Here is a 16,436-nt window from a genome sequence, read left to right as displayed (position 1 = left end):
GATACCACAGCACACCTTCAGGGGTCTAGTGGAGTCCATGGCTCGACGGGTCAGGGCTTCTTTGGCAGCAAAATGGGGACCAACACAGCCAACACCAAACCAATCAATGCCTGATTGGTTGTATAGTACATGTACAATAAATGTATACTGTACTGACATTGTTACAAATTTAATTCAACATTCAAAAAACATCATAAACTACTGTAAATGTAAAACAAGATTTACCACAAACGGACATCTGAATTTTAAGAAAAATATTTTTTTCATTAGCTCCTTCCAGGGGTGAGAGTTAAAGGGTTAAAAAGGGGAATGTAAACCGCTGCAGCTGTATGTCCAGAATCTGGATTCTTTGATCCATCTATGAATATTCGAATACTATTAAAATATTCCTGACTTAGGTGCTGCTTTACTACTATATCTTTTGATATTAATATATCCTTTGTTTGTATCTTGTTTTGTATTGTTAGATCTACATCTAGTTCAGGGAAAAGCCAAGGAGGTATTGTTGGTATTACCACTGTGGTACTTAGATCTATCTTATTTATTTTTATATTCTGGGCTTCTTTTTCTACATTCCATCCAAAGTAACGAGTTCAAACCAGTGCAGTTAATAAAAAGGGGAGAAAAGGAGGGCTTCCTAAAGAAAGACTAACAGGTCTGTGAGAGCTGGAATTGTTACTGGTTGGTAGGTGATCAAATACTTATGTCATAAACAATAAACTGCAAAAAGATTTTTCTTTAATATACAATGTGATTTTCTGGATTTTTGTTTTAGGTTCTGTCACTCAGCGTAGAAGAGTATACCCATGAAATATAAAAGTATAAAAATGACAGGCTCTTACATAGTTTGTAGTGGGAACCTGCACAATCCCCAGAGTATCAAATGCTTTTTCTCCCCACTGTAGAGAACTGAGGGGAACACTTATTTTAAAAGTGCCATGTTGACACTGTTTTGGAGCAACACTGAGTTCAAATGACTGCAAACAATCCCATATGATATTCATCTGGTGCCAACTCTAAAGCAAAACTATATTAATTTCAGTAATTAATTTAAAATAACTTTCATATTATCTGTAATCGAATGTGTTCCATCCTACAATTAGTTTATTTTACTAACGTGATTGTTTCTTTTATCAACATGACAAAATATTTTGTCTTTTTTATTTATAATTCAGAGCTTAACTATAGAAACCTACATTTCAGTTGGATAAAGAAGGGTACATTAAATAACCAATATCAAGAGCGTACGTTGGTTGATTTTTGTAAGTTTTTCCATCTTATACACACACACACACTCGAGACCGGCGTATGTCCTGGTTAGAGATACCCCTCGCTGCAGACTGTAGCGCGCTGACGTCACGAATATACGTCACGAATATTACGTATCGCATATCTTTAAAACGCATGCGCAATAACGTGGTGACAGCGCATGCGTGTACTATTTGCGTTATGCGGTGATGTCACATGTTTTGATTTCTTGTTTGACGTCCCACGTCTTTAAAATGCATGAGAAAACTTGACTTAATAGGTTAATAAAATGTTAAAAACGCTAAAGTTATAATAAAAAACAGCAAAACGGAGTACACATATCCTTGGTTTTGACCATGCCATCTGAGGTAAAACAATATAATTATAAAGAATTACAGAGTATACTCTGTAATGGCTGTGTATTTTATTTAAACTAAGTGTAGTTTAGATTACAACTCTTTATTGTCCACGCAGGTGGAAATTCATCTTCACCCTCACAAAAATTATTAATTTGAATTCCCAATTCAATACAGCAAACACACGAAGAAACTTGCAAGAATTACATGCCCCATGCATTACAAACGTATAAACTAATTACGCTAAGACCATAAATAAAATAAGTAATATCACTAAATAAATAAATAACCACCCTTAGTAACATAATGTACATAGATCATTAATTGTATAAAATAATGGCAGATGGTATAAATGTGTTATTTTCACATTATGTTGTAGCCTACATTGTTCTTCTTTATTTTTGTGTATTATATTTTTTGGACAGTTTCTGTTGCTTTGACAATACGGCATGTAAAACATTTATGCCAATAAAGTAGTTTGATGTTAAACTGATTACATACAGTACATTTTCAGTGTCTATATCCCATATTATAACTCATAAGAGTGACAACTTTCTTTTATTTCAAAGCAAAGCAGACATCGCTTTTATCATTATAATTACAGAATTATGTACACATACAGATTATCATACACACATATACAAACATTCAACCCGAGCAATAGCCCTCATCCTCGTTATCTGGATGAAATCACCTCAGGTCTCCCCATCCGCCATCAGGAGCAGACCCGGGTGGGCAGTCCTTCGATAGTGCAGAGCAAGCACAGTGTCAATGAGCAGGGCACCCCAAACTCTTGTTTGTGTTCTGTGGAAAATGCACACCAGTTCTAGACACCTAATTTAGATAAAATATAGAACAAACAATGTTGAATAATTTTGAAGAAAGGCATTAACATCGTACAGGGTCATACCAGGACAATATTTTAAAATGTATTATTGGAAGAAGTTAGACAAAGATATGCTTGAGTGTTATTAGCTTTGTCTGTAAAGTACCTAAGAGACTTATTTTATTAAGAATAAAAACAAGAGAAAAAAATTCTCAAGACAAACTTTAGATTGAAAAAGCCTAGCCTGAAAGTTTGAAATAGTTTCAATAGCTATGAAGTTTGAAGATTCATTAGTTCAAAGTAGTTTACAAACTGAAAGTTTACAGTCTATCAGAAACAAAAACATGATAAATAGATAGACACAGACAGACATAACAGACAAACAATATATATATATATATATATATATATATATATATATATATATATATATATATATATATATGTTTTTTTTTTTTTTTTTTTTTTTTTGGCAAGACAAACATTACAGACAGACACATTACAGACTGGCATGACATGCAGGCAGACAGACACATTACAGACTGGCATGATATGCAGGCAGACAGACACATTACAGACTGGCATGACATGCAGACAGACACACACATTACAGACTGGCATGACATGCAGGCAGACAGACACATTACAGACTGGCATGACATGCAGGCAGACAGACACATTACAGACTGGCATGACATGCAGGCAGACAGACACATTACAGACTGGCATGATATGCAGGCAGACAGACACATTACAGACTGGCATGACATGCAGACAGACACACACATTACAGACTGGCATGACATACAGACAGACACATTACAGACTGGCATGACATGCAGGCAGAGAGACAGATATTTGATTTGTTTTCAACATAAATTCCCATAATTTTATTAATTCTTTTGAGACTCCAATTTACATTTGCATTCCATGTAAATGCATCTCTGTTTAAAGATATTTAAATATCTATTTGGAAAAACAAGACAAAAATTAGGATTTTTATTTTATTTAATTTTTGCAATGCATGCAACAATCAATGACATGACTTCCTTAATTTAAGTCTTTCTGCTCTATTTTAAGACATCTTCAAAGCATTAATTTGTTTAGAGGCACACATGTTAAACATTAATAAATTAAACATTTATGACGCTCTATATGGCATCCCTAACAATTAAAAGCTGTTAACACAAACACACAATTGTAAAAAACAACATAAATACACTGCTTATTGACTTACTGTCATGGAATCCATACCTTTCGAGCGAACGCTAACATCATCCTCAGGTGATTGAAGTTGAAAATGAATGTACGCGCATGCGCGAATACACAAAAGTGACATCATCGGCGCGCATGCGTATTAAATACCGACGAAACGTCACTTTGCGCATGCGCGCTAACACATTCGTGACGCAATATTCGTGACGTCACCGCGCTACAGTCTGCAGCGAGGAGTATTTGCCTGGTTAAGACTATCCGGGTCCCCACACGGTCAACCCTTCCCCCACACCGTTTCGCGCGCTCTGGAGCTAATGATGATCGCATCTCGTGACTGGACGACAGGTGCGAGTGCAGCGTCAATCAACTTGTTCATCTTCAAGGTAAGCTAAACACTTTTATTTCAAACATAATGTGTTTACTGCATAACAAATGCCACAACCATATATTATGGAGAAGGTTATAACAAAGCAGGCCTTGCTAGCGATAAATTTAACTTTGCAGTTTTCTGTTGGAGTCGGGTTAAGTCAGTAACGTTATCATGTTAACGTTAGGTAGTTTGCGGGAAACTATTTAGCTAACTACCACTACCAAGCTAATTGACTTATTAGCTAGGCACAGCTGAAACTTAATGAATGCCATAAATCCCAATTTTTTTTTGCGTGTTGTATAATTTAATTACTTAAACGCCAAGACTTTTGGGGGATTTCCGTCTGGATTTGGCCGACCCAAATGGAAAAGCTTGCCCTACACACACATACAGTGGCCTAAGTTCAAAATGTTGGTGTAATTTTAAAGGAAACCCTTTGAAGTTACATTAAACACTGCTTAAAGTGATAAACAAGTAAGTATATGTTTGTCTAAGCTGTTATAACCACCCCACCCCAAAAATAGGTGCTTTTTGATTATTATTTTTTATAAATTCATTTGTGAAAGTGTGTAACTCAGCTTAGACAACATATACTTACACGTTTATCACTTTTAGCAGTGTTTTATGTAACTTTAAAGGGTTTCCTGTAAAATGACACCAACATTTTGAACCTAGTTTAGTGGGACACTAAAATTATGATCAAAGTTATTCATCTAAATATACAAATAAAATATACGAATTAGGTTATATTTAATTCTATAAACTATAATACTGATCTGCCAACATTGTCTCTCTATGATAAATTAAAATAAGCTGATAACATCACTGTTTACTCCAGAACTACTGTACAGCCAAATCTAATTCTGCTGCAGTATTGTCCTGTTTAACACTGAAGCTGCTCTGACACAATCGTGATTGTAAAAGCGCTATATAAATAAAGTTGATTGATTGATTGTATGTGTGTATGGGAGGCTTTTAAATTTGGGTAGGCCAAATCCAGGCGAAAATGGTACCAGAGTAATTTAGTGTAAATACATTACTTAGTATTAAACAAATGCAAATTATCTTTGGTCCCCTGATGCATATCTCCAGAAAGCAGAGACTCTAAGCTTTCAAATGGTACCACATCCATGGAGTTTAGCAATTATAGAACAATTACTCAGTCACCCTTTGTCGTTTCAAATAACGGCACAACGGCGAGAGCACGTCGAGTACACTTCCCCAAACAGACAAGCAAAGTCATATAATTTCATGATTTTTGATGTTTACAAACATAAACCTCTAAAATTAGAACAACATTAAAAAAAAATCATGAATTCAAAACCCATTTTGAAGTTCGGACCTCTTCATAGATGTAAGATCCTTGGAAAGGGCAATTGTGGCATTTTTATAATTTAATTTGCCTAATGCGCCATCTCTCAACCACAATCGGCCCAGCTCCGCACAGCCATAACCTAGCCAAATCTGGCAACCATTACTGGGCCAGAGCTGGCTCACTTCCAGTGAACCGCTGTCAGTACACAGCCGAGTGCGCTGACACTCAGCCACGATTGGCCCGATTCCACTGGCTGCTTGGGATCTGACAGGATAAGAACTACTTTGTCATACAATTGGCAATGGGTTATTTACTGCATTTAAACGTATGTCTATTGTTACTTAGGTTAATGGTAACTACTTAGGTTTTCACTCATGGAGAGAAGACGACGACTTCGACCAATCCAAGATGGTGAGTACCAGGATTTAACCAGGTAGGCCGATTGAGAACAATTTCTCATTTGCAACAGCCACCTGGGGACCAGCTGGGATTTGAACCCAAGATGTTGTACACACAAAGCTTGCACTCTACAACTGAGCTACCAACTGCTAATTTAATAATCTTTTTAATCAGCACACCTTCACAGTGACGGTTTCATACTTTTCAGCACACCTTCACAGTGACGGTTTCATACTCTTCAGCACACCTTCACAGTGACGGTTTCATACCCTTCAGCACACCTTCACAGTGACGGTTTCATACCCTTCAGCACACCTTCACAGTGACGGTTTCATACTCTTCAGCACACCTTCACAGTGACGGTTTCATACTCTTCAGCACACCTTCACAGTGACGGTTTCATACCCTTCAGCACACCTTCACAGTGACGGTTTCATACCCTTCAGCACACCTTCACAGTGACGGTTTCATACCCTTCAGCACACCTTCACAGTGACGGTTTCATACTCTTCAGCACACCTTCACAGTGACGGTTTCATACTCTTCAGCACACCTTCACAGTGACGGTTTCATACCCTTCAGCACACCTTCACAGTGACGGTTTCATACCCTTCAGCACACCTTCACAGTGACGGTTTCATACTCTTCAGCACACCTTCACAGTGACGGTTTCATACCCTTCAGCACACCTTCACAGTGACGGTTTCATACCCTTCAGCACACCTTCACAGTGACGGTTTCATACCCTTCAGCACACCTTCACAGTGACGGTTTCATACCCTTCAGCACACCTTCACAGTGACGGTTTCATACTCTTCAGCACACCTTCACAGTGACGGTTTCATACTCTTCAGCACACCTTCACAGTGACGGTTTCATACCCTTCAGCACACCTTCACAGTGACGGTTTCATACCCTTCAGCACACCTTCACAGTGACGGTTTCATACCCTTCAGCACACCTTCACAGTGACGGTTTCATACTCTTCAGCACACCTTCACAGTGACGGTTTCATACTCTTCGGCACACCTTCACAGTGACGGTTTCATACCCTTCAGCACACCTTCACAGTGACGGTTTCATACCCTTCAGCACACCTTCACAGTGACGGTTTCATACCCTTCAGCACACCTTCACAGTGACGGTTTCATACCCTTCAGCACACCTTCACAGTGACGGTTTCATACTCTTCAGCACACCTTCACAGTGACGGTTTCATACTCTTCAGCACACCTTCACAGTGACGGTTTCATACTCTTCAGCACACCTTCACAGTGACTGTTTCATACTCTTCAGCACACCTTCACAGTGACGGTTTCATACCCTTCAGCACACCTTCACAGTGACGGTTTCATACTCTTCAGCACACCTTCACAGTGACGGTTTCATACTCTTCAGCACACCTTCACAGTGACGGTTTCATACCCTTCAGCACACCTTCACAGTGACGGTTTCATAGTCTTCAGCACACCTTCACAGTGACGGTTTCATACTCTTCAGCAGACCTTCACAGTGACGGTTTCATACTCTTCAGCACACCTTCACAGTGACGGTTTCATACTCTTCAGCACACCTTCACAGTGACGGTTTCATACTCTTCAGCACACCTTCACAGTGACCGTTTCATACTCTTCAGCACACCTTCACAGTGACGGTTTCATACTCTTCAGCACACCTTCACAGTGACGGTTTCATACTCTTCAGCACACCTTCACAGTGACGGTTTCATACCCTTCAGCACACCTTCACAGTGACGGTTTCATACTCTTCAGCACACCTTCACAGTGACGGTTTCATACCCTTCAGCACACCTTCACAGTGACGGTTTCATACCCTTCAGCACACCTTCACAGTGACGGTTTCATACTCTTCAGCACACCTTCACAGTGACGGTTTCATACCCTTCAGCACACCTTCACAGTGACGGTTTCATACTCTTCAGCACACCTTCACAGTGACGGTTTCATACCCTTCAGCAGACCTTCACAGTGACGGTTTCATACTCTTCAGCACACCTTCACAGTGACGGTTTCATACTCTTCAGCACACCTTCACAGTGACGGTTTCATACCCTTCAGCACACCTTCACAGTGACGGTTTCATACTCTTCAGCACACCTTCACAGTGACCGTTTCATACTCTTCAGCACACCTTCACAGTGACGGTTTCATAGTCTTCAGCACACCTTCACAGTGACGGTTTCATACCCTTCAGCAGACCTTCACAGTGACGGTTTCATACTCTTCAGCACACCTTCACAGTGACGGTTTCATACTCTTCAGCAGACCTTCACAGTGACGGTTTCATACCCTTCAGCACACCTTCACAGTGACGGTTTCATACTCTTCAGCACACCTTCACAGTGACGGTTTCATACCCTTCAGCACACCTTCACAGTGACGGTTTCATACTCTTCAGCACACCTTCACAGTGACGGTTTCATACCCTTCAGCACACCTTCACAGTGACGGTTTCATACCCTTCAGCACACCTTCACAGTGACGGTTTCATAGTCTTCAGCACACCTTCACAGTGACGGTTTCATACCCTTCAGCAGACCTTCACAGTGACGGTTTCATACTCTTCAGCACACCTTCACAGTGACGGTTTCATACTCTTCGGCACACCTTCACAGTGACGGTTTCATACTCTTCAGCAGACCTTCACAGTGACGGTTTCATACTCTTCAGCAGACCTTCACAGTGACGGTTTCATACCCTTCAGCACACCTTCACAGTGACGGTTTCATACCCTTCAGCACACCTTCACAGTGACGGTTTCATACTCTTCGGCACACCTTCACAGTGACGGTTTCATACTCTTCAGCACACCTTCACAGTGACGGTTTCATACTCTTCGGCACACCTTCACAGTGACGGTTTCATACTCTTCAGCACACCTTCACAGTGACGGTTTCATACTCTTCAGCACACCTTCACAGTGACGGTTTCATACCCTTCGGCACACCTTCACAGTGACGGTTTCATACCCTTCAGCACACCTTCACAGTGACGGTTTCATACCCTTCAGCACACCTTCACAGTGACGGTTTCATACCCTTCAGTACACCTTCACAGTGACGGTTTCATACCCTTCAGCACACCTTCACAGTGACGGTTTCATACTCTTCGGCACACCTTCACAGTGACGGTTTCATACTCTTCAGCAGACCTTCACAGTGACGGTTTCATACTCTTCAGCACACCTTCACAGTGACGGTTTCATACTCTTCAGCACACCTTCACAGTGACGGTTTCATACCCTTCAGCACACCTTCACAGTGACGGTTTCATACCCTTCAGCACACCTTCACAGTGACGGTTTCATACCCTTCAGCACACCTTCACAGTGACGGTTTCATACTCTTCAGCACACCTTCACAGTGACGGTTTCATACTCTTCGGCACACCTTCACAGTGACGGTTTCATACCCTTCAGCACACCTTCACAGTGACGGTTTCATACTCTTCAGCACACCTTCACAGTGACGGTTTCATACTCTTCAGCACACCTTCACAGTGACGGTTTCATACCCTTCAGCACACCTTCACAGTGACGGTTTCATACTCTTCAGCACACCTTCACAGTGACCGTTTCATACCCTTCAGCACACCTTCACAGTGACCGTTTCATACTCTTTCATACGTTTTTATTTCTATCTCCAATATGCCACCTTCCTGGAGAAGAGTTTATTTTTCATGCAATTTGTTGCAGACACTCCAAACAAGAAAGTGGTAGTTGAATTTGTTTCTATCTTGGTTTACTTAGCAGGTTAACAAGGATGTACTACCTAGCGTGGAACCTGAGGTAGGAATTTATTAAGCGCATACTGTTTAAATCTTATCAAATGCAAAAATACATGTGAGTTGTTGTGGAACAGCTGTTGAACTTTTAGCTGTGGCCTATGCAATTGCACATTACAACTTGTAACATTTCCCTTTGTAGATTGGGAGTATAAAGTCTGCTGCTGCTATAGTACATGCTGATTCAGTAGAGACTGAACTCACCACAGTCACAACTGCAGACTCACAGCCTGCTGACACAGGTATAGACCACTACAACTCTAAAACCCTTTCCTTAAACGCTGCTCTTTAATTGTTCAGGCCAATTTGTTTTTATGAGATGCATTTCCTATGCCAAAGGTTTGATCACACCAACTGGTTTTTATTTATAGAAATACCTTTATTTCCACAGTTTTAATGAATTGCATTAGGTCAGACGTCATAGTGGATTCTGTTTTGGATTTATCTATTGTATGCACCCATTGTGTACACACAGTTAGAACATGCAAAGTTGTAGAAAAAAGTTAATTTAACTTCTGTTGCACTCATGTATCCATTAAAATGATTGAATTGCATGCTTATATTACAAAGATTAGAACCACGTATGGGGAATAAATGCAGTGGTGCTGTCTGATCAATACCTATCGTCCTCTGCGAGGATGTCCCATGTTTTTGTCAGTGTAAATACCCTCTTACTATATTTCACTTTTATTGCCATCTGTGTGGTTTCCTCTCCTAGCCCCCAAAACACACTTCACTGGCACAGACATGTCCCGTGACATGTTCCAGACATGTTCCAACATGCCCGTCTCAGGTAAAAGCAACTGCCCCCTACCCCATCACACATATAACGGCCGTTTCACACCGCAAGCGTGAGCGGCGCGTGAGCAGCGCGTATTTTTTTCGGCGCCCATGTTAATCAATGAGTGCATTCACACCGGGAGCAGGAGCAGCGCGTGAGCGTCAAGCAGGAGCGTCGCGTGAGCAGCAGGGAAGCGGGGGTTTCGGCTGCGAGCCTATTTTTGCTGCGCTGCTGACGCTTCTGACGCTCAATTAAAGTGAAAGCACACTTTTAAAGGACAAAATAAATGTGATTTCACACAAAAAGTGCCTAAAATGCACACAGGAAGCACGTGTAGTGTATTTGAACAATAACTGGAGTATGTCAGAGAAGAAAACGAAGAATAAAAATATCTGTGGAAGATTTTAGCAATTTAAACTTGTTTTGATTATTCAGTTTGGGTGAAAGTATGGTTATGATTATAAAAAATAAAGTAAACTAGCCAGAAAATATAACAAACTTTCGTTTAGTTTAGTATTTAATACTCAGACAGGTAAAGGCTCTCGGTCTGCAGCTGCAGTCACGGTGCAAAGCGAAAGCACACTTTTGATGGACAAAATAAATATAATATCACAAAAGCGCTCAAAATGCAGAAAAAGAAAACGAAGAATAAAAATCATGTGTAGAAGATTTACCCATTTAAACTTGTTTTAATTATTCAGTTTGGGTGAAAGTATTATAAAAAGTAAAGTAAACTAGGCAGAAAATATAATAATTTATTTTAGTTTAGTATTTAATACTCAGACAGGTATAGGCTCTATCATTGTGGGAGCCGCTGCTGTGACGCTGCACCAACGCTTCCAGTGTGAATACACTCGCGCGTCTGCAGCTGCAGTCACGGTGTAGTTACGCTGGAGTGCAGCTCACGCGCTGCTCACGCTTGCGGTGTGAAACAGGCGTAACTGTTGCAGGTCGCAAAGTCTAGACTGATTGGTTAGTTATTGTGTAAGGGAAGTGAAAAGTATAAATAAGGACTTACAAATTATGTTGTTCTTGCAGATGATAATTTGCAGAGTGAGCGCTCGAAGGTAAGCACATAAGTTCCCCAGACTGGGTCAGTTTGTGGATCTGCACTATGTATTCATGATTGTCAAAGTTTCCAGTGTCTGGTTCCAAAGTGTTCTGAACATTGAATTATACTCTTGCATAGCCCAAAAACGTCACTTCTACAGCTATTTGTTGCTATACTAATACTTAGGGATGGGTATCGTTAAGGTTTTAATGGTATTACTACTCTTATCGATACTGCTTATCGGTCCGGTACTTTAACGGTATTCTTATCGGTACTTTTTGAGATTTTTATATTATATATATATATATATATATATATATATTCTAGTAATCAAATGTAAAATAACACTGCATATTTTATCATATAAAGCCTAAATTAATGCTTATTAAAGCTGAAGTTACTCAATCAAGAGCTGTGAGTGATTTTCTCTCTTTGCATTTGGTTGTTTAATTCGCAGTTATCCGTCAGCATGTTTATTTACACTGCTGCCTCTTTAAGACAGATGTGCAGATCCATGGGCGTCGCTAGGCCCTTTTTAGGGGGGCTTCAGCCCCCCTAAACTTATGCCTCAGCCCCCCTAAAAAATATGTGATTAACCTTTAAAACATATGAAACTGGCGGCAGGCTTCGCCCCGTTTTTTAGTCTGTCTCTCCAATCCGCAGCGGCTCTAAGCAGAGCGCAGCGCACGTCAGAAGCAGAGGTGTGTGTGTGTGTGTGTGTGTGTGTAAATCTGAGCGTCATTGGTCTGTCACCGCTCGTCGATGTCAAAATATTTGATAAAACCAATCAAATCAGAGTAGGCGGGCTTTATGGTCACACAGAAACTGCTGAGGCTGAGCGTAAATTTTAGCAGCGCAAATCGACGTCAAGTAGGCTACTAAGATAATTATATGCTGCTAAACTAAACATTCATGTTTGACAGCTGCTGCTTTAAGTCAGAAATGTTAATCAAAAGAAAAAAATATTTAGGCAAATGAATAAACTTGTTGTGTCTAATTTTTTGACATTTTTAACTGGAAATATGCCAATGTGATTCATAATGTAGGCCTAATTAACGAACAAGAAATATGAACAAAGCCATTTTCATCAGATTAGGCATAAGATTAATAATGAATGTGTATATATTGTAAATTAATATAATTCTATTTGTAACATTCAGTAAATAATAAAAAATAAAAAACTCAGCTTTTTCAGCCTGTATTGAGCATAAGATTAGTAATGATAATGAATGTGTTCATATTGTGATTTTAATAAACTTAAAACTTTGATAAATAGTAAATTAAGTAAATAGATTATTTGAGATAAGAAAGACAAATAATCTGCCCAGTGACATGGTTTTCAAGCTATTGTTATCAATTTTTTTGGCCTTCAGAGCATCTTGAAATGCTCATATGTAGATCATAGAAATCAAAATTTTCTCGGGGGACCATGTTAGAACCCCCTAACATTTGGGATCTTGGTGATTATAAACCTGCCTACATTATTGGGTATGATTAATATGCATGTACAGTATGGCCATGCAGTAAGGTGTTAATATTTGCTTTATAAGGTATGATAAACAGCCAATATCTTAGGGGTATGCATGTTTGTAAGCTATTAATTAATAGCGCAATTTGGACCCTAAACTAAATAGTGTAACCATTTTTTCTACAGGCCTACCTCACTGGGGGCTGAGCCCCCCTAAAATGAAAATCATAGAAACGCCCCTGTGCAGATCTATAAGCGACTGATAATAGGCAGATACACTACACTTTCTCCCGACTATATCCATAATAACAACGTCCATTTTAGACACAAACTGTGTAGTGTTTAAGAGACTCTCCAAGCCGGTCATTTTGACATAGATGTTTGTGAACATTTGATCGTTTAGACGCGAGTGTGAAACCGAAAGTGTATTTTGCTCGTCTCGCTGCGAGCTGTTTCAGAGCGCACTTAGGAACAATCTCTTGCGGACATTTTTATGGTTTTAATCGCTCTTTTTATTATTAAAGGCATCCCACAACCAACAGTAGCTAGACTGAATTTAACAACAATCACTGATCGTGCTGATTCTGTCAAACGTTTGCGTTTTAGGGAGAAATGGCAGCATTGCTGCAAAGGGAATTAAGTTGCGCTAGACATAAATATTATTTTTATAATCTTTGGAAGCCAAAACCTCTCTCTCTCTCTTTCTTTCTCTCTCTCTCTCTCTCTCTCTCTCTCTCTCTCTCTCTCTCTATTTTCAAAAGTACCGACAGCAGAACCGATAACGTCCGAGCTTATCGATACAACGGTCTTTCAAAATGTACCCCCGGGGCCCGTTTAATACCGGTTTTCGGTACCCATCCCTACTTATACTTTCTCTAAAGGTAATTTCGCGTCTGATGCCATGTTGGATCCATAAAACTTCTTCGATGTGTCGCACAGATGTCGTCATTGTCTTGCTGATTCCTCCCTGTTCTGTGATTGGTTCCCTTTTTCAGGGGAAAATTTAGTCCTTGGTGTCCAGGCTTCCTTAGTAGTGTGAATTAAATTGTGTGCAAGGCAGCCTGGGAACACCCAGGCTAAGGTAAACCAGGATTTGCATGAATTGAAAATAAGATTTACTTACTGCTAATAATAGATTTGATGGAACATATTTTAAACATTACTGTTTGTAATTGATAGGCATAAGGGATAGGGAACAACAGTGATTTTATAATTGTATGTACTTTAGTTAAAAATCATTCTACACTTTCTGTAGCATTGACTTTTTTATTTTATTTTTAGCTGGGCCCAGAATCACATCCAGTCACTCCACCAGCAGAAGATTCTGTGATACCCTCACCAACAGACACACAGGTAATAAGACAAGTTGTTTTAGAACCATTTAGTTTCAGAGCTGCACAGTGTACATTATATTGTAGTAATAATTATTTCCCAGCAACAATGTTTATCAGAATAAGTTTGACAGAACGATGCGAGGATGGCATTATTACAGGCTTTGTCCCAACCCTGTTAGTGCATACTGGATTTTTTTGCACACATTTATGATACCTATCTACATTTGTGAGTTATGAATGACAAATCGTAATATAATTATATCGATTTCTACATTTTAAACGACTTACCACAACGATGGATACAAACACTTTCTAAACAAACCTGAAAGTTTGGTCGGCACTATAACCTCATAGGTAGTGATGAGTATTTATGATAAAGTGGGTCCAATTGGCCCAACTCACGCTCAGCCAACATGAAATTGTAGGCTGTTATTTTTGCTGTTGTGCTCATTTATGAATTGAGGATAGAGCGAACAAGCGATGTGTGATGTTATTTGATACCTTCTGGGGACATTGACCTGTATTTTAACTGTCCTTATGGGGACACCTTCTCTTAGTGGGGATTGCATTATATGCATGATACCTTCTGGGGACATTGACCTGTATTTTAACTGTCCTTATGGGGACACTTTGGCTTTGTTTGACACTGTGAAGCTGCTTTGACACAATCGTGATTGTAAAAACGCTATATAAATAAAGTTGGTTGATTGATTGATTAGTGAGGACAGAATCCTAGTCCTCTTAAGGATAACCATTGGAACTGATGTAATTTCTTACTGATATAATTTTTGTATATTTATACTATAATGATCCTGCTACTGTTTTTTTTTAACCATAAGGTGCATCGTAGCAGTTTTCCTATATAGTTTATTGGGTACATCCATCAGTAAAAAACATTATAAATCCTAAAATATTGTTTGTCTAATTACTTTGTCCGCTGAAATTTGGAGACCATGTATTTAAATGGCTACCCTCATACACTGTCCATAAAAGATGGATAGAAACATTCTCTAAACAGAAGTTGGTAATAGCCTCAGGTCTTTATTTCAAATCCACTGTGCTTGTGTACAGAGCAAAACCAATAAAATATGTGTTTGGCCCAATACTTACAGAGCACACTGTAGATGTGTTAACTGGTTCCCGGATTTGAATTTTTGTTCTGTCACTCTAGCAAAAGGAAAAGCTTTGTTTCCCCTTGTTTTTGTTTTTGTTTTGTTAAGACTGTTATTCAGTCTCAAAGTGCCTAATCTTTTTTGTAATTTCATATCCTCAAATGATGATTATTTTTGTTACAGGTATGGTCAGAAATTGACCATGCATCTCCTTCAACCAGTGAATGTGTACCACCACTGGAAAGAACAGAGAGTGTATTTGTAAGTAACAACATTAATTACTTGCCTAAGTCTGTCAATTAGGGTTACATAAAAAATCTACCTTTATTTATTTCTGCACGAATATCACATGGATACAGTACAAGGGGTGGAACGAAGCCCAATTGGGTTTATACAGAGTTCCACTCCACTTACATGAAAAAACAAAAAACACAAGAAAAGACACGCAGACAAATAAATTGAATAAAAAATAAAAAAAGGGTGAAAAACACATTTTCAGAAGCCTGATTATCCTTTTAACTTAAGGTTACAGATGTTGAAGGGTAATGGTAAAGGAGGATCAAAGGAGAAGAGCAGCATATGAAATATACTGCAGGAAACTAAGACAAAAGACTGTCATAGTAAAATTAAAAGATCTTTCAACTGTTTTTTAAAGACGAATAAGGATGACATAGATCTTAGGGACAAACTCAATTTACTCCATAATTGAGGACCCCTAAAACTGAGGTCAGTTTTATGACCTGAAGTTCTAGAGAACGGTAAAACAAGATTTATTTCTCTATGCCTTGTTTGATGGATATGAGTATCTGAAATGAAAGTAAAAAAGTGTTGTAATGTTGGTGGAAGGTCTTCTCTCTTATAAATGAACTTATGAATAAATATGCATGATAAATAAACATTGACTTTCTCAATTGGAAGAATCTTGAATCTAAGAAATAGAGGTGCAGAAGGAGCATATTTAGAAGAGTTGGAGATCATACGCAAGAACTTTTTCTGAATTTTTGAAATTTTTGCGAGATAAGTGGGAAAAGTAGCACCCCAGACAATGTTACAATAATTCATAAAGGGGAATAAAAAACTATAATAGAGTGTTACATGAGCAGATGAGTGAATTGAAGGTAAAACGATTCTTAAAATATTTAACATTTTAGAGGATCT

At 39.1% G+C, this 16,436-nt stretch overlaps 1 protein-coding gene across 3 annotated transcripts in view; it reads left to right on the top strand.

Moving 5' to 3' along the window:
- The first annotated feature begins 3,940 nt into the window (after window positions 1-3,940).
- LOC137049377 (uncharacterized) overlaps window positions 3,941-16,436 on the top strand; it is a 29,376-nt gene continuing 16,880 nt past the window's right edge. Inside the window, exons 1-8 of one of the 3 annotated variants that reach the window (XM_067427925.1) lie at window positions 3,941-4,028; window positions 5,676-5,741; window positions 9,501-9,536; window positions 9,675-9,774; window positions 10,251-10,325; window positions 11,352-11,380; window positions 14,114-14,185; window positions 15,462-15,539. In XM_067427925.1, coding sequence (XP_067284026.1) covers window positions 3,960-4,028; window positions 5,676-5,741; window positions 9,501-9,536; window positions 9,675-9,774; window positions 10,251-10,325; window positions 11,352-11,380; window positions 14,114-14,185; window positions 15,462-15,539 — 525 coding nt within the window. In that variant the 5' untranslated portion in view covers window positions 3,941-3,959. Of the gene's footprint in view, window positions 4,029-5,675; window positions 5,742-9,497; window positions 9,537-9,674; window positions 9,775-10,250; window positions 10,326-11,351; window positions 11,381-14,113; window positions 14,186-15,461; window positions 15,540-16,436 lie in introns of all 3 variants that reach the window. The other 2 variants (XM_067427924.1, XM_067427926.1) reach the window with 2 other exon arrangements.

This window comes from Pseudorasbora parva, chromosome 20 (genome assembly GCF_024679245.1).
Source record: "Pseudorasbora parva isolate DD20220531a chromosome 20, ASM2467924v1, whole genome shotgun sequence".
NCBI classification, from domain to species: domain Eukaryota; kingdom Metazoa; phylum Chordata; class Actinopteri; order Cypriniformes; family Gobionidae; genus Pseudorasbora; species Pseudorasbora parva.
This window is presented reverse-complemented; position numbering and strand designations above follow the sequence as displayed.